This window comes from Agelaius tricolor, unplaced genomic scaffold (assembly GCF_023055355.1).
Source record: "Agelaius tricolor isolate 1412-34295 unplaced genomic scaffold, bAgeTri1.0.p SCAF_9, whole genome shotgun sequence".
In the NCBI taxonomy this organism is placed as follows: domain Eukaryota; kingdom Metazoa; phylum Chordata; class Aves; order Passeriformes; family Icteridae; genus Agelaius; species Agelaius tricolor.
The window spans coordinates 22,945,001-22,964,077 of NW_027269269.1; the positions used below are offsets into that span (position 1 = coordinate 22,945,001).

General features: G+C 41.5%; 1 protein-coding gene across 1 annotated transcript in view; it reads left to right on the forward strand.

The window, feature by feature from the left end:
• The window catches only part of GDAP2 (ganglioside induced differentiation associated protein 2), a 24,119-nt gene extending 8,156 nt beyond the window's left edge, over positions 1–15,963 (forward strand). Inside the window, exons 5-14 of the mRNA XM_071433231.1 lie at positions 1,441–1,529; positions 3,429–3,505; positions 4,526–4,685; positions 6,127–6,277; positions 7,195–7,271; positions 7,917–7,993; positions 8,554–8,693; positions 9,302–9,356; positions 14,104–14,247; positions 15,170–15,963. Coding sequence (XP_071289332.1) covers positions 1,441–1,529; positions 3,429–3,505; positions 4,526–4,685; positions 6,127–6,277; positions 7,195–7,271; positions 7,917–7,993; positions 8,554–8,693; positions 9,302–9,356; positions 14,104–14,247; positions 15,170–15,217 — 1,018 coding nt within the window. The 3' untranslated portion in view covers positions 15,218–15,963. The remainder of the gene's footprint in view (positions 1–1,440; positions 1,530–3,428; positions 3,506–4,525; positions 4,686–6,126; positions 6,278–7,194; positions 7,272–7,916; positions 7,994–8,553; positions 8,694–9,301; positions 9,357–14,103; positions 14,248–15,169) is intronic.
• Positions 15,964–19,077: the final 3,114 nt, after the last annotated feature.

Below are 19,077 nucleotides of genomic sequence, written 5' to 3' on the forward strand. Positions count from 1 at the left end.
TTTTTCCCCTCCCATCTGTGGTATTTTCTACTTCCTCTTAACTAACAGGGGTTTTCTTCCTATTTTTCTGTTTTCTGTTCTTCTCCCATGATAGCTGCTGTAGTGGTAGCAGTCACAAAATACACCTGAGCAAGAGCAGTGTCAGAAAGCAGACCTAACAATTTTTTAGGGTTGGGAAGATCAATTCTTCCAAGGTTGCACTTTGTGTTGCAGTGCAATAGTTGTGGTGGTGTTCATAGGGGTCCCAGGAGGAGGGAAGAGATGAGAATCTTGACTCCATGTTTCAGAAGGCTGGTTTATTATTTTATGATATATATTATATTAAGAGAAAATGATATATTAAAACTATACTAAAAGAATAGAAGAAATTATTTCATCAGAAGGCTTGCAAGGAAAGGAAAGGAATGGAATGATAATAAAATCTTGTGACTGTTAGACAGTCTGAGACAGCTGGACTGTGATTGGCCATTAATTAGAAACAACTGCATGAGACCAATCACAGATGCACCTGTTGCATTCCACAGCAGCAGATAACCATTGTTTACTTTTTGTTCCTGAGGCTTCTCAGCTTCTCAGGAGAAAAGATCCTAAGGAAAGGATTTTTCATAAAATATGTCCATGACACAATAGTAACTGTTTCAAACTCAAGACTACAGCTATGATTTTTAGCATGTGCCAGTTTTGTTCTGCCTCAGAAGTTACTAGCAAATTCAGGCCTGGACTGAAACATGTTAAAAACTATTTTAAAATTCTTCTGCATGCTGAATGACTTTCAGTCAATCTGTGTTCTAGAGTAACTTTTGATGTTTGTGAAATTGTCTACCATCTCTGAGCTTGCTCAAACTCCTTTCATTACTGTTGGCAACAGCTCTGCTTTACTCTTCTGAAAATATGGCTCAGTGCTGGAAGCATCCTACTGATCTTAAAGTGTGTGTCACTCCATTCTGATGGTTGTCTAATCATACTTAACATAGAGTAAGCCACCTTGGCCTGTGTCCAGACCTCTAACAAAACAAAATCATTGGTCAGGTGAAGAAACAGGAGTGTGTATGTATTGAAGAGCACCTTCTTTTTCCCTCCTTCTCCTTACTGTCAGTCCTAAACAGGAACAAAAGTATTTTGAGCAAGGATTGTAGGAAGTTTGAGGGAAGAGCTTAATTCAGGATATGAGGAACTGTAGGAACAACATACCTGAGGTAGAAGGAGAAATCTGAAAACAAGCACCAGAGGAACCAGTGGGGAATAATTAATGGTTCTCTCCTTCTCTATTTAATGAGGGTGTGTGCATCTTGCCAGAGAAGAATCCTCCTGCAAAAACCTGAAAGAGGATTACTGCTGCTTAGAGCCAGAGAAGAAATTAATGGTGCTCCCTACTGCCCTGGCAGACTTCTGTTTGCAGCTGGCTGTCTATTCATTTGTCTCTCTTTTTCTGGATTCCAGGGAACAGGCAATGTGCTCCATAGGATTTTGTGTCATTAATACTCTGAAAAGATGCTACCCCTTGGAGGATGCGACCCACATAGCACTGCGTAAGTGTGTTGGAAAACAGCATAAACTGGATGGCAGCAGGTCACTTACCTCTGACAGATTGCTCTTGAAATGGGGAAACCTTTGTTTAGGGGTCTGTGGTTCATTAGAGCCTGTAAAAAGGCAAGGCATACCATGGTAGATCAGAAAGTGGAAGATAAAAACAAATTATCCTTTCTCTCAGTAAAGATTCTTGGGATCTCATCAGTAAAGATCCATGGGAATCTGTTCTGGAACTTGCATTTTTCAGTGTATTAATTTATAACCCGGAAAATATGTTAAACATGATGTGAGAGAGTTTGCTGGTAATTAAAGTTTGTTCAGAAGAGCCAAGATGAGGCCTTACTGTTGAATACTTGTAGGCAGACTAGAGCAACAGTGAATTTTATCTGCTGTTTTAGTGTCATCAGCACATCCAAGTGTAAAGTGATATCCTTCCCCCACTGACCCACTCCTACAGGCTTCTGCCTTCACATGCAAAATGATGGGCTGATTATAGGAGCAAAACATTCAAATGATAATTCTTCCATGAAAACAGCAGCTTGGGAGGAGCTCAGAACAGCAAGCTGAGTAAGACACAACAAAATTAAGAATGTTTTGCAATCAATCAGTGCTTTGTTCACTCTTTAAAGCTGCAGAGTCAAAAATAGTATAGTAGACAGAAAAGTTTAGGAGGTCAACAAGAATAGAAAAAAGCAAGAAATAGTGAAATGAGCTCAAGACTTTTTCAGACTGGAATATACCTGACTTGAGGGGAGTGTGATAGATGTCTGTAAACTCATGAGTGGCATGGAAATGGTGAAAAGAAATCAGTTGTTCACTGTCTCCCAGAATAAGAACCATCAAACCATGCCAGTTCAGAACAAACAAGGGGAAATGGTTCTTTTCTTGTTATTTGTTTTATGGCAATTCTTACTAAGAAGCATTGCTAAAACTTTTCAAATTGCCTTGCACTCCAGAGGAAACTATATTAAAGAAAAAATGAAGATCACTGAAAACAAATCAGAAAACATCCTAGGCTGAAAATAAAGTATAGAAAAATACTCAAACAAGAATATTATATACTCTTGTATATACTGGTTCCTACTTTCCCCCATCTCTTCTGGCTTTTTCACATGTTCACATGCATTCAGAACTGTTTGCTGTGAAACCGCACAACTGCATTTGTTGTGTAAAGTAATGTCTCAGGTCGACACGATTACACAGGAATTTGTGTACAGTAGTACACAGGAAGTATTTGAAAATAGCTCCTTTTTTCCCCTCTGCTGTTTCTTGAACTCCCAAGAAACATTCTATGTAGATAACTTCTTTTATTGCTGTCTTCTGTTATCTCTGTAGGTCTGTGTGATACTTGATAAAATACTCCCATACCAACGAATTTGTTTGGACACTTTCTCTCATGATTTACAAATAGAGATTTTATATCTTTTTGGCAGAGATTTTGTGTTGCTGACCCTGCCTTGAACCAGCTTCTACTGTAACTTGGTTATATTGCTTTGCTGATAACTTCAGGCACAGTGGCTTGTTTTAAGAATGCCTGGTTTTAGCAGTTTGCACAGGACTCTTTAAAGTAAGGATTTGGCTTGATTTTTCAAGGCCATTGAATCACATTTCACAGTCTAAGGAATCCTAGTAAGCTAAAATGAGAGAGATTTATTCTCTATTTGTGTCTCTCTCTAAAGTCAGCATCAGGAGAGAGTGGAGATGGAACTTCCAATATGCCCAGCAACCCATTTGGTGTGTTAAACCACCACTTAATCCACACTTGCCTACAGCCTGTGGACCTATTTAGTATGAGGAGAGATGTATCTCTCTCCTGCACTCTGAATTCTTCACTTGTAGCTCTGTGTGTAGATTTCTCCTTCTGTCTTGCTAACTACATTTAATCTGCTTCCTTGCAGGCACAGTTAGGAGGTTTCTGGAGGTTCATGGAGAGACTCTGGAGAAGGTGGTGTTTGCTGTCTCTGAGCTTGAAGAGGTATCTTGGCATTCATTCTACCAAAATTCCTGGGCATGATTCATCTTCTCTGCACCAGTGAAGCTGGATTTGGATTTTCCCTCCAGATCACATAGACTTTTGGTCTTGCAGCATCCTTCTGCCTCCTTCTTAGCATAGCGTTTTTTCCAGAACTGTTCATGCTCTTAGCAGTCACTATGGACACTTTGAGAATCTTTCTGCTTCTGGTTTCTGAGCTTGCTGAGCTGTGGACAGGGAGAAGTAGGGGAGGTGATAGCATGCAGTTGTGCTGGATGTTATCTGTTAGCCAGAAAGGAAATTCCTCACACAAAATTTCCTCCTTACACAAAGATGTGCTTGAAGAGGGCCATTTCAGCATCCCTACAGATCACCTACAAAGATCTGAAGCACTGCTTGCTGCTTTGTTGGAATAGCAAACTTGACATTTAATGATCTGTGTTCTGAGAGATGCAGGCAGTCTGAATATTGACTTTCCTTGTACATCAAACTTGTTCCTGTGCAGAACACCCACGCTGTGCTCAGGTTCTATGGCATATGGATAAGGAAAATAACTGATTTGTTTGGGGTCATAAAACTGCTAATCAGTTGGAGAGAGCCCACGAAGTAATACATTCTGTAGAGATTTTCACTATTTTCCTTCCTGTGGGGAGGGATTTTCTTGTTTGGCTGGTGCTTTTTCTTTTCTCCCAGGCAGATCACTAAAGGTGATCTATGTAGTGGTACATTTTAACATAAGCAACATTTGCTCAAATCTGTTGTCCGTGCATATTTTAACTTTATTACAAAGATAAAGTATCTGCAATCTACCTGAATCTATGCAGGTTTTAGCAAAGTCCTCTCAAAGTCATTTGCCAGTGTGGCAAAAAAACCCAAAAAGTTAACCTTTATCAATATTACTTGGTGAAGTAGTCCCAGCTCGCGGCCCAAATTAACCATTGAGGGAGGCAGTACTTTGCCTCCAAGCTGCTGACAAGTTCCCTGCTACAAGGCAGATCCTTCATGCATTTCTCTTATTTGTAGGCCACTTACCAGAAGTTGCTGCCTCTGTACTTTCCAAGATCATTGGAAGAAGAGGTCCAGTCCTTGCCTTACCTCCCTGCAGACATTGGCAATGCAGAAGGGGAGCCGGTAGTACCAGAGAGGCAGATCAGGATCACTGAAAAGCCAGGTGTTCCAGATGGTGAGTGTGGAACTGGACTTGGGAATAAGTGTCTCTCTGGGAAAGTCAGTGGGAAAAACAGAAAAGGAAGGAGAGAAATGTTTTCCTACCTCACCTCACCTAAGTCAGGTTACAATGATTCCAGTACTCAAGCTGCCTCACTGGCTTCTTGTGTTCCCCAGCAGTAACTGCAGTAGAGCTGTTCTGTCTTTTCCTTTCTTGGTGGAAGAGGTGGGTGGTTCATTCCCTTTGTAAATTTTTTTCCCAAAGTTATTAAGAACTTTGAAGGTGTTCCTTCAGAATCTTGTGCAGCCCCTAACTGAAAAAGGTATTATGGTCAATGTCCTGTCTTGAATTGTATTGATACTGCCGGAATATAGTGCATCCAACTAGTAAATGGGCAATGAAAACTAGCAGAAACTCCCTAAAACATATAAAATGACTAGAGGAGCCCAGAGAACAGTATTTGGAGGTGGCTATCAAAGTTCAGTGAAAGTCTGTTTGTGAGGAGGTTGCCTAGATGTCAGGGTGGAGGTGAGATATGTGTAGCAAAACAATTTAATATATTAACTGACAGAGCAGACACATTCTGCCTTACTTGTTGAGCAGCAATGTGCAAGTTTTACAGCTTTAAACCATCCAAAGCAGATAACTGGGAATTCATTTCAATTTTCTGCTTTTGCATAGCCAGTTGGGATAAGGCTGAATATTTGATATTTGATGCTGTGGCTGATCAGTGTGAGGTATTCAACCACTAGCTAATAATTTGTGAAATTACTGGATTTGCGTAGATAAGAGTGAATTTGTGTAGTGGAGTCCTGCTCTCTTGTTCCATTGCTACTATAGCATATAGTGCTGAAAGGGGAAACTGAGTTCCTGTCCAGATTGCCAGAGAGACCGTGCTAGAAGTCTTAGCAACATGCCTGGGTGACATCAATTCGGTGGAGTATTCTGGTATTGTCACCAGGAATTGAGCCTGTGGTCTTCTATTTCATCACCCAGTCATGTTGTAGACAATACTGTAAAAATAGCTACACTCAGATCACTACAGCATTTGTTCAGGAAGTGTCAGTGATTAAAGAAATGGGCCCTTTCTACAGTATTCTTCTAAATTGAATAAAGCTGCAACATCTGTGCCTCTGCATGCTAATTTTCCCCTTTTGACAAGTAGGATGACTGTAAAGCTGAAGCACTCTCTCCAGACCTTTTTTTGGGGAGAGTAAACCCTTTGTTATGCATGATGACTAGGACTTCCCAGTTAGTTTCCAGGCAAGCCAACACTTTAAAGGAGTGGTTCTCAGTCACTGCTGTGATCTGCCAGTGGTACTGGTGAGGTACCTCGGGGGCTTTGTCTGTAGCACAATGACTGTGTTGTTTCACTGGGACATGTATCATGTCATCAGCAGCATTGCTGTCCTGTACACAGCCCAAACATTTGATACCATCTTTGTTTCTACTGCAGATGCTTCAGATGAAGAGGGTCTGGAGGCAGATTTGTCTTTCATTGGGTCCCATGCTTTTGCCCGCATGGAGGGGGACGTTGATAAACAGAGGCGCCTCATCCTTCAGGGACAGTTGTCAGAGGCAGCACTGCAGAAACAGCACCAGAGGAAGTGAGAATTTGCTTGTTCATGTGAATATTTGTGTTAGTTAGGACCAACCCTTATGAATGATGGTTTTGTTATCTGCAAAGCCTCATCATCCAGCACACAAATACAGGTAAAGCCTGGTGTCACCCTGGATTGATGTAGTAGCCTCTTTGACCTGAAGGGAGAAGGGATGGGGCAGTAGGAGAAAGAGGGAAGCTTGTGATGAGCCCTTTATTACACCCAATGCATCCAGCCAGCTGCCTTACCTGTTTGCCACAAGATGTCACTGTTTTGTCACCACTTTTAGTAGTGGGATCATCTGCTTTTGATACTGCCCACTTGTTCCTGAGGCTCTGTGCAGATAGCAAAACATTTTTCTTCCATTTGATAAATAAAAGAAGGCTCAGGCTTTCTCCCCCTCCCTGCCCTGGTAACCCTAATGTGCATGATCACTTCTCTAGAAGGTAATTCCACGCTGGACACCTCTCAAGGCTTGGTGTTGGCTTGTTTTGTCAGATGAGGCACTAAGTTGTTCATGAAACTGGTTGCTGCACAGTTGTGTTCAACATCTAGGCTTCTAAAGGAAATTTTCTTTTTTTTCGTGTCTTTTAAATACTGACATATTTAAATGGAAAAACCTCTGAGATATTTTCAGCCCAAATGCAATGCCTCCACAGTTACTGGTTGATATATATTAATATGTATTAATTGCCCAAGTGAAAATCATTAGGTGTGTAAGACACTAAAACACTAAATTTTATTTTTTAACACATCTTTCTTTAAAAACTTGATAGTTGCTCCATAGGTCAGAAAACAGCAACATCAGAGAGGGCTCAGTCAGAAAAAGCTTGTTTTGTCCTTCCCTTCCCATATACCTCTTCAGGCTTATACTGCTAATCCAAAGGGGGATTAGATCTGACCAGATGTTTTTGACTTTCTAGTTATAATCGCTGGCTGTGTCAGGCAAGAGCTGAAGACCTCTCTGACATTGCTTCTCTTAAAGCTTTGTACCAGACAGGTAAGTTTGGGGTACTGATGACTGACCTATGTTGTCTTAAGGTAAAACCATTTTCTTTGGACTTGCCTATAAAATAGGTCATGCTGAAAGCATAGCTGTGTTTCTGGAGAGAATCTGTTCAGCACTTTGGCTATCTCTTAGGCCTCATGAAAATCCAGAGCTTACCTCTATCTTTGTGTAAATACCAAGGTTGTGTGACACCTTCTGCTCAGTAGCTGCAAATTTCAATTCTTTTATTTGCCTTAGACAAGGTTCTGTGAGCTGCAGGAGGTCCATGAGGCATGCTCTGGAAATCTGTGCATTGGAGTTCAGAGCCTGGTTTCTAGGAAAGATTTTGCTTTGGTGGTAGAATTGCAAGTGAAGGTTTTTTTAAAATAAAACCCATGTTATTATTTGATATTTAGGTAAATATAGAGTACACAGGCAACATAAAATTGCAGTCCTTAAGTTTCTCAGATACATGGGTTTTTTGACCAGAATAGGTACTGGTGTAGTGAGAGCAGTAACAAAGCATATTTCCTCTGCTGGAAACCAGATGCATTGCAAAAGTTCTGAGCTGAGGCTCTTTCTCCCTGGTTTGAAAGGGCCCAGCTACAAAACCTGGCATGGCTGAGAGAAGTTTGGACATATTTATTTCTTTTGTAGGTGTAGATAACTGTGGCCGCACTGTGATGGTGGTGGTTGGAAGGAATATCCCTGTGACATTGATAGACATGGAAAAGGTAAGGCTCTGTAAAACTAGAGTTGTGTAGGTTACATATGAATGTTTTGGATGGAAAAGTCTGATTATAAGGGTGATTCAGTTTTAATACTAGAAACATCATTTGTAAGACTTAAGATGTTAACTAGAAAGTTTTTTTATAGGCAGATGAAAATGTATACCCTTAGAGAGCTATGTGTGCACTGGGATGACACTTTCCAATTAGGCTATTTTTAGAAAAAACAGGTCTAGTATGGACTTCTTTTTCTTCTCAAGAAGAAGGAGAGTTACCATGTTTCTATAACTGCCAAGATGTGAAGAGTGAAATGTAATGACTTAAATGTAGTTTTTTCAGGGAAACAGCAAGAATGTATCTCCATCTGTGAGGTCAGATAGACAAAAGACTTCCAAGTTATTACAGTCAGGTTGAAGACTTTGAATGTTGGCCCTGCTTTTGTAGCTGAAATGCCATCCAGCCTCATGATTCCTGATTTTTAGATGAAATAAGGGAAGTATATTAAGATGTAGTGCAACTGTGAAAGAGTTCTTTGCAAATATAAATTTTGTTTCTTTCTTCCTCAGGCTCTTCTGTATTTCATCCATGTCATGGATCATATTGCAGTGAAGGAATATGTCTTGGTGTACTTCCATACACTCACAAATGATTACAATCAACTAGACTCAAACTTCCTGAAGAAACTCTATGATGTTGTTGATGCCAAGTGAGTGTCAATAGGAAAAGAACATGTTCCAGTCTTCCTCTGTGCTATGCAAATATTTGTTATTCCCTGTATCTGATTTCCCATTTATTTCTGAGAGAGTTTGGCTGGGACAAAGACCTAAATAACTAACAAAGGCAAGAAGAAGGAAGAGGTGTTTTCTTTCCTTCTCAAGTCCATCTTTTTAACCAGAAGTTCTGTCCTCTGCAGTCTCCCTCTACAGCTCTTAGGGAGGCACTCTGGTTGTTTTGTCTGTCACAATCCAGAGCTGGAGCTTTTGGAGCCTGGCCTTGCTAAAGTGTGTCGCTGGTTGTGAAAGGAGAGGTTTGGATAACAGTGGCAGTCATAATTTGTCCTTAACTTTCTTTCACTTCCTACTTGAAAGACTGAAGGCTGTGACGTCTTTAACTGAAAAATAACCATTCTGCTTTTTTTTTAAATTTTCTTTTCCCTTTACATTTACTTTTTGGTGTCTGCCCTTACATTAGATCTAACTTTATAAAATTACATCACAGGCACTTAATAAAAAATGGTCTCTTTTGACAGTTAGTTTGTGTAAATTACTTTAGTCAGCATTCACTTTTAAATATTTTTTTCCTTCTCTAAACCAGGTACAAGAGGAACTTGAAGGCATTGTATTTTGTCCACCCAACATTTCGTTCAAAGGTAAGGTAAATCTTCCAAAAGAAAAATGTATCTTGCATGTTGGTGGAGTAGCACCTGTAAGCCTGTAGCATGAGGAAGGTGGAGATGTACAGAAGATTCCCAAAATTAGGCACTATCTTCTGGATCCACTGTCAGGACTGGAAATTCATCCCATCTTTGATCTAGCTGCAATCTTCCAGCCTCTGTGATGAGCTGAACCCCAGTGCCATGCACGCTGTCTGCGCCCTGGTTCTTGTGTGCTCTTACCAGAGAGAGGTGGAAGCTTTGAATCATGTCTCTTTCAAAGGGAAACATCTTGTCATTTTTCCTGCTGGCAGGGTCACAAACCATGACCAAACACTCAGGGAATTCTTTTTTGTGTAGTTCATCTCCTGGCTGTTTCACCTTTTCTTTCACCACAAGAGGCACCACATGTGTCCTGTGTGTCACTTCAGAGCTGCCCTGGGAAGGGCAGAGAGCAGTCTCAGGCAGCAGTGAGATTAGTCAGGGTTAGAGTGGAGAGCAGCAAAGAAAGTTGGGAAGAATGCCTTTGATGGAGTGCAGAAAAAATCCTGTTAATCCATCAGGAGACAAAAAAACTGAACTTGTCATGCACTAAGTTATTACCCTTGGCTGGGATCTGTGTGGGGCAACAGAAGATGGAGCTGGTTCCCTTCTGGACCTCACATCCACTACTCCTACTGCAGCAGTATGAGTACTTCAGATTAACTAAGTGGCAGCAGCAGCCCTTTCTAGAATTTTTGTTTGTCCAATTAAAACAGAAATCTGATCCTCCATGTTCACATCAGATTAACCTCTGTGTTTATTCTGCTTTTTGCTGACATTAATCAAATTTGAGAAAATTATATGCCTGGAAAAACACATCTGTTTGCACATGTTCAGCAAAAATTTCTTTGACTGCTAAATTTCCAAAGCATCCTTTCTTTGCCTGTGCACAGCTGGGACACCATGAGACTTGGAGCTTCCTTGTTTTTATGGAGATAAGACTGAGGCTTCCCAGCAGTGTAGGTTCCAGTTTCTGTTAGAGGTCTGTGTCCTAGAATGAGAGTTTCCAGCTCTGATGCTCATAAAAATGTAGGAGCTGGCACAGAACATTACTAAGGTCACAGAGTTGAGTGGAAAAGCTGAAGCTAGGAAGTACTAGTGTTTTAGATTCTCAGCAGCACTTCACCCCCCTTCTCTCTTCCCATACATTTCTGTTTAGTTGAGAAATATTTTTCTTCTTGTTGGAGGATGACAGCTCATCCTTACTGGTGTCTATTGCCATCTTGTCTGTCCCTTTGGAAACTGCAGTGGGACTCAACAGATCTGTAGGCAAAGCAGATGGTTGGTGGGAAGCAGGCAGGGTGAGAGACACAGAGTTCTCTAACTTACTGGAAATAGTATTGGTTTGTATCCTATTCTGGCAGCACAGCTGGAGGCAAAAGAGAATGTGTATCCATGTCTTTCTGCCAATCTTTTCTATAACTGGAAGGCGAGCAGGATTGCTTCTGACTGTTGCATGGACCATCAGCTTATGAAACATGATAGGGAATATGCAGCAGAAAGCATGGTGAAGAAGATGGCTGCTAAGAGGGAATGATTTTTCTCTCCCCTCCTTTTTTTGACTCTTTCAGAGCTCTTCTTCCCATGGAAGATTGCTAGCTCAAAAGCTTCAAATTTCTTCAAAAATGTTTGGCACATTCATCTTCCTATTTGGATCACTTACTTACTTCCTTTCCTAGAAGTAGTAGGAAATACCCCATGCCTCAAATCCAGGAGGAGGGTCTGTACATTCATGTGACTTCCCAAACACATCACCCTCATACACAGATCTTAAATGTCTGGTATAAATTGTCCCTTTCACAGCAGGGTTGAATCCTGGCACAGTGGATGGCTGCCATCTCTTAGAGTCACTTCTGCTGATTTATGGGCTAAAAGGGATCAAAAGGCTTTTCATCATGTCTTCTGGAAAATCATATGTCCCTAGAAAACCAGCACAGTTCTCCATGTACTTTATGGTGCCAACAATGATTCTTTGTTTGGTTTCTAGGTGTGAAACTGTTGTAAACTGTGTGGTTCTGAGGGTAATGGCCTGTCTAGAATACATGGAGGGAAGGTTCAGCCATTATCCTAAAGCACAGAGTAAATGAAGCAGGGTGAGCCACTGTGCGCACATTTTGGTACAGTGCTCCTGCCTTTCCTCATGCTTTGAGTGTTCTTGTGATCTGTGGAGCTGTGCTTGTCATGAAATCACAGTATAAATGTCAGCAGTTCTGTAGGTTGGAGTGGCTCTTCACTGCCAGGCCTGAGATCAAGGCACCCATGAAGTGCCATCACAAGTTCCTTTGTACTCATGCATGCAAAGTTCCTCCTGCTTGGTCTTTGATGAAGCTGCTGACAGATAAATAAAGGGCTTTTGGAGGCATTTTCATGTGAATCCTCTCAGCTCCCCTCTTCTGAGAGCTCTCCAAAGAAACTTTCTCAGAGCTTGCATTCTGAACTGAACTATAAATGGCTGGATCTGAAACAGTCTCACCCAGAGTAATTCTGTTTTCATTAATTGGCTGTGAATCAAGAATCTTTCACAGCTGAAACACACCCAAAGACTCAAACTAGATACTCATAATCATCACACTCTTTGTATTTATCATGAACAATTTTTGGTTTGTTTTTCTGTAATGGCCCTAAAAGCAGTTTCTTGAGATCAGATGCCAGTGGAAAGGTTGCTGCAAATCACTTAGGTTTTCTCTACACAAGATCCTTCCAATTGGAATAAAATTTCCCAGATTTTAGTAAATTTCTCTTTGAGGTATGCCCAAATTATGAGATTAGAGACATAGCTAATCTGTGTTGCTGGTTTTTTTGTGGGAGACATGCCATACATTTAACTGTGGGTTTATTGCCTGGCAGAGTGATTTTGACAGCCTTCTATTTAGATTCAGAATATCAGGACAAGAAAAATGAAGGGAAACTTCAGCAGATGTCTTGATTTTTAACTTTCTTTGGCTGCTCTGGTAAAACTTCCTCTACTTTCAGTGCATTAACAGTTTAATTTAATTTAAAGTTCCATGTCCTGTTACCAGTAAGAAAATAGAGCTGCTCTTGTATTACTGTTTCTGTAACCTGTGATTATCAAGAATAGAGGTAATAGAAAAATTCACCAGAAACATTTCTGCCACTCTCCCTTTCTCTGTGTTCCTGGGTAATGCCAAGCTGCAGTGGCTTGTATAGTGAGAAGAAGGAGAGGAAAAAGAAAAAACACTTTTCCCAACAGCAGTTTTTGTGATGGCTGCAAAAATATCCCCTATTAGGATTTTATACATTAAACATCCATAGCAATTATGTTTAATGAATGTCATTTATAACACACCTTGAAATCCATGCTACTTTGGTGCAAGACTGAGAAGGTATTTTTCACTCATTAAACTGTCACTTAGTGTCACTCATAAGAGGTCTTGTTAGAACAATATAATGAATAATGGATGCCAGTAAAATCTGTCTCCCTGCTTTCTGCTAACATAAATCTCTAATTTTGCCCTCAAAGTAATGAATTTATTTCAAATGTTCTGTTGTGGTTTTTACCTCCTTTTCTCTTTTTCATTGTTCTTTTCTCATTAAAATAAGCTGTTTTGAGGAGACATTCCAGTTATTCCTGGACAGTTTTTAGGAACTGACTTTCTCTTTAATGTTGTATTCAGACAGATCATTTTTATTGATTTAATCTTAGAGTTTATTTTAAATTCTTGCTTTCCTCAAGGCTTTTCTTGCAGTGTTGCTTCTTTTTTGTTAACTTCTTGCAGTCAAAGCAAAATTATCAAAGAGAATGACAGAATGGTCGAGGTTGTAAAGGACTCTGGAGGTCATCTGCTCTGACCTCTGGCTGAAGAAAACTCAGCAAGAGCTGTTGCACAGGACCATGTGATTGATCCCTACTATGAGCATTTGTGACCTGTAGAACAGGTTTTTTCTTTTCCTTCAGTCTGCCAGGAAAAGAATAGAGAAGGAATAAACAATAAGTAATGCAGTACTTAATTTTGGAGAAGGTGGATTGAAAAGGTAAAGCTTGCGCAGGCAATAAGCAGGATTAGATTGCTGTCTTACTGGTCTTCAAAACCAAAAATTCCCTTTCCTGTTTGTACCCAAAACAGAGAGAGCTGTGACTATTTAAAGTAAAATCTTGTAGAATAAGTTGATAGGCTTGTTCTTGTAGAGTTAAATTAACAAGGCTTTGATAAAAAATGTGCTAAAACAAAAGCTCACTCAGACAACCCAAAGCAGGAGGGAGATTTCAGTACAATCTTGGAAAAGCCGAAAGGCTTTCCCTTTCTCCCTTTCTCCCTTTCTGTCACTCTAATTGGCCTTTCTTTCAAGCGAAGGCTTGAATGTAAAGGGCTGAAAATGCTTCTGACAGAGTCACATAGGTAATTTTCTGAACTGGCTAAATTTGGAGTGAAAACATGCCACTATCCTGATGGGGTTTTGAGGAAAAATAGCAGAATAGCTGTCACTCTAGGACTGGAGAAAGGTGCCTTAGGCTGGCATTTGGGGAGGAGTGAGTGTAGAGTCAGAAAACACCAGCTTGAAGTTCTCAAGACACTGCTTGCTAGCAGTTGGTGGTGCGTATTTCCTGGCCTTGTTGTGTTATGGCAATGATTTTGGTGTTTCAAGTTCAACTCAAGCCTGTTTCACTGTGGAGTATTACATTGAACTTGAAGGTTTTGAAGGAGCACCTTGTTAATTGGTTTTTGTGGGGTTTTATTTTCAGGTCTCAGCATGGTTTTTCACAACCTTTACAGTCTCAGGGCTAAAGGACAAAATCCACTATGTGGAAAGCCTTCAGCAGTTGTTCACAGCCATACCCCCAGAACAGATTGATCTTCCCCCTTTCGTGCTCGAGTACGATGCCAGGGTAAGTGACTGCCTGTGGCCACCATGAAACTCTGCCCTAAGAGCAGCTCTCTGCTCCCATTCTGCTCTGCAAGTCTTTAAGGGCACTGACTTCCACACCTTAAGAATGGGGAGAAGAAAGAGGGAAGGTTTCTGGAGAGTCTGTGTTGTTCTGTGAGTAATGATTTCCTGATTTTTTTGTCTAGATCAGCCCAAGCAGAGGCCTTGGCTAAGAAGGAGGGCTACTTTCCCATTAGAGCAGTAGCAGTCTCCTATGTGCATAACAGGCAGCCTACCTTTCTTCAGCCAAGAACTGTAACATAACACACTAACAGCCTGTGGACAAGATAAAATTTGTGTTAGCTGCTGTACACCTTATACTGACTGGAAAAAGAAATGGTAGCTGTGTTTCATCTTCGCTGCCCCACGTACTAACAAGCAAGCAGGAAAAGCGAAAGCAAAAAAAAAAAAACAGCAGGGAAAAATGGAACAGTAGAAAAGTGTCCTGCCTTTGTGTAAGACCCTCTTCCTCTTCCCTTCTGCACCTCAGGTCTCTAACCAAATGGTGGCATAAATATGGCTTGCATTGGCAATATCCTTCCAAAGACTACGTGGTGCAACTCCAAAGGAGTAGCCAGAGCTGTGTGTCTGCATTAGTAGCTGTGTCTGAGTCACTGGCTGTGCCAACAAAGCAGTGTCACTGCTTTGGCTTAATGGCAAAAGTTCAACTTGCACTTCCTGCTTATGCTTAAAACATAGGCAAAAGCAAGGCCTGTGTTTGCTTGTTTAGCAGCACAGTCCTCTCCTGGGTGAGTTGTGGCACTCACTCACCCATGGAAAACAAAGCCTAATACCTAATTATTTCTGCCTCTGTGGCACTGTCACTGCACCAAGGTGTATTGGAGAAGACTTCTGTTCAACTGCTTGTTCTATTCTCATTGCAGGAAAATGGGCCTTACTATTCCTCTTATCCTCCATCCCCTGACTTGTGATCTGCAGTCCTGTGATGCTGCCAGTTCCCCATGGATCCAATGACCTGATGCCTGCCAAAACCTGTGCATTTACCCATGTACAGAATTCAGAGAGAGGGTTTTCCTCCCCCAGCTCTGGTATTTTTTTACTGATGAGATATTTTCAAGCACTCAAGCAATCAGAGAACTTTATGCCACTGTGAACTGTACAACTATTTCAAATATATTTATCCAATGGAAAAGCTGATTTAAAGATCACTAGATGCATTTGTTTGTTTGTTTTGTTGTTATTGCTGCTGTTATTGTTGTTTTTTTGAAGCTGTTACATTATTTTTCTGAAGAGACTTTCTCTTTTCTGGGAAATCCATCAAAAGCACTTGATCATATTTTTAACTATTACTATTTTCCAGCTCTGTTTGTAATAACCATTTCTGACTGGTCTGTACAAGTATTGTGTTGTACCAGCCTGACACATCGCTCATCATATGGTCTGTGTTTCACATCTGATTACTTTCCCTTTCTGTTAGTACTGATTACTTTAGTCTTGACCCAACAAAACTATCTGGAATTGGGAATGCCATGTCTGCAGGCTGACAGAGCACTACAGCCAAGCCAACATTACTCCAGGATTTAGTCCCATAAACTGCTAGGAGCCTTGAAAAAGTCCCTGCCAGTTTTCATTGGATGATGTGAAGGACCATGTCAGGATGCCACTACCCTCCCAGTAAGAATAAAACTGAAAAGCATTTGTGGTTTCTTTTCTCTAACTGTATTCATTTATGTTCTCCTTTGCCGTGGCCAGCTATGTTGGTATAAGTGGATGCCATCTGCCTAAACTGGTTTTGGAGGGGAGGGGGAAACGGTGGCTCCAACCCCAGCCTCTGGTGGCAGAGATTGTTTTTTGGAGGTATCAGTGTCCCTCTGATTTCCTGTTGCACTGACACTCACTGATTTTTGACAGACACGATAAATGCCAGAGAGCTTAGCCACAGGTTACTTGAGGAACTGGAGGTGAGAAGTGTTTCAGGGCTGCCCGTGGAAAGCTAAAAGGGGAGGGAGAAGGCTCCCTTGTAAAACATAATCAGGGATGGCAGACCCAAGAGCATAAGAACTAAATCCTTGGTAGGAAGAATGTCACAACACTACTGAATATGAAAATGATAGTATGATTTTCATTATTTGATTCTAGCTGCTTTCCTGCTCCAACTTGTATCTGCTACTCTCTGTTTACCAAAATTCATTTCCACTTCTGCAATAACTACCTTATTTAAGCATTAGCAGAAGTCATTGTGAGATATCCTAGAAGGTGGCTATTCATGCCTGTTGAGCTGGTTGTAAATTATACTCCTGTCTTATTTAAAGATACTGTAAACTGATGGGATAAGCAAGGACAAATTCTGTCTTGGTCATGTAATTGCATGTCATGATTTCTGTTTGCAGTCAGAGAGTTTGGAGTGTGGTCTAAGACAGGCCATACTGAGTTCCCTTTCTTTCCCACCTTTGCCTCCTGGCTCAGTGTCGTGTTTATCCTGCACGTATCCTCACATATTGGGATATCTGTTGCTATGTCAGTCACAGATTACAGTAATCACTTTCCTGGGCTGTGACTGTCATTTATATAAAACATATAAAAAGCAAGTGGGTTTGTTTTCCAAGTGTCCCTTAAGTGATTCCATAATCACATTCAAGGTGCTGCTATAACCTGGAAACTCCAGTGTAATGGAAAACTCCCTTAGTGCTAATACTGGGGAGCACTGCACCTTATGGTCTGTTCACACGGGATTGATTCAGCACTTTCCTGGTGGCTTTGGAGAAGGAAACAGCAGCAGTTTGTTCAGAGCAGCCACCACGTGTCCCTCCCGCCCCTTTTCACCTGGCTGTTCACAGCTGCCCTTGTCCAGTGACTTTTATAGCCAGCACTGAATTTTCCATGCTTCTCTAACGATTTGTGCAGCTTTCCACCCCCGTGAACCATCTGCTGTTTTTCACACCCCTGGCTTTTCCAGTGAGGCTGCTGCAGAATTGCCTGCGAGCCCTTAATGGGCAGATTAAAGGTGATTCAGAGCTTATTGTGGAAACCAAACTCTCAGCTTGACAGTTTTTAGATGGTTTTGTCCCTTTAGCTCACAGATGGCTCAGAGTCATAAAACCTAAACAGTTCTTGTTAGGACTCAGTCTGCACGTTTTCCAAACGTGCAGTCATTTTCAGAAATTATTTGGCTCAGTGAAGTGTGAATGTGCCTCCAGAGCACTTGCAGAGCAGAAAGGAGAATTTGGCACTGTGCATCTTATTGTGTATATTTTTCCCTTGAAAGACTTTGCTTTAAATCTTATTTTTTTTTTACCCAAGTCTTGCAAATCTCAGTGGCAAGACAGACCTGCATTGTGCTGCAAAGATCCTGCATTTTCCAATGAGTCTGGAACTGTGACAATTTACCAGTTTTATGTTTTTAATGGAGATATTTGAAAAAGTAATGTGACAGTGAAGAAACCCAAATCATTGAAATGCTCGGGATATTCACTGCTATTAAAATGTTTCATTGCTTAATTCTAAGATGCAAAAAACTGCATTAAATCAGCTGAGCTGCATTTGTTCTAGGCAGTGATAAACACTGGCCTGCCCTAGTTAAGGGTGGACACGATGCTTTGCTCTGGAAGGTGGCCAGGGAGGCAGTCTGTGCATTTTATCATCCCTACCCACTGCAGCATTTAAAGTTCTGATGAAGGGTTTGTTGTCTTGCTTAAAACCATCTTACACCATCTGCAGGCTCAGAAAGGAGAGTCTCCTCAGAAAATGTATTGGTGTAATTATGAGGGTCATTATTCACCTCAGTATGGCCCAGGGTGTTACAGTGGTAGAGTGTCAGTAAAACTGAGCTGTGGTGCTCAGGCTCTCCTTGGCCACCTTGTTCTGACAGATCCTGTGTTCTCTCAGTGGCACTGCCATTAGATGTCCTAAGTCTGGCAGTGCACAGTGTCCGGGCTTACCTGTTCTCATTTGCCCAGGCTGAGTTTGTAGCACTTGCCAGGGCAGTGACAGATAAATTACCTGGTGGCTGCTGCTCTTGTTGAGTGTTGTGCTGGTTTCTCAGCTGGATGCTGTTGGGGAGTGGCAAGAAGTTGTGGGTGAAGTCAATGTCTACAGTTCTTTGAGCCAGGGTGAATTTATAGAGTCACAGAACAGTTTGGGTCTAAAAGGTCATCCAGTTCCATCTCCCCTGCCATGAGCAAGGACACCTTTCACTAGACCAGGTTGCTCAAAGCCCCATCCAACCTGGCCTTGAACAGTTGCAGGGATGGGGCATCCACAGATTGTCTGTACAACCTGTTCTTGTGCCTCGTTTGCTATGTACATTTCAACCTGAACTGTTCTTTTTTCCTGTGCTCTCCTGCTCACAAAAACCTGAGGATGAAAACAGAGCTGCTGAGTTTCTTGGACATCTCTTCCCCAGTGGTTGCCTGAACCCATTTTTCCTACTGCAGCTGCCTCTGTTGCCTCAGCTTTGCAGTGAAGGAGGCCTTCTCCCCAGTCTGTCCCTGAGCACTCCCGTGGCTGCAGGGCTGCACAGGATTAGCATCCTGCTGCTGAGAGCAGACACGCCATGTGAAATCAATTTAGATGGTTCTGCTATTCAGCAAGCTGATACCAGCCCTTCTCCCCTGTCAAACTGCAAAACAAGAGCAAAAGGAGTTATCCCCTTTCCTTGGCCTCTCTGGGATGAATCTCCTGTTACATTTGTGACCAAGCAACCAGCTAGTCCTGGTCTGAAACTTGTTTGCACCTCTAAGTGTAATACAGGAATTCCTGACTGTGTTGATTCTGGCTAAATAGAAACTGATCCCAATGACTTCTGTTAGCAAGTGCAATCTTGGGAGAGTAT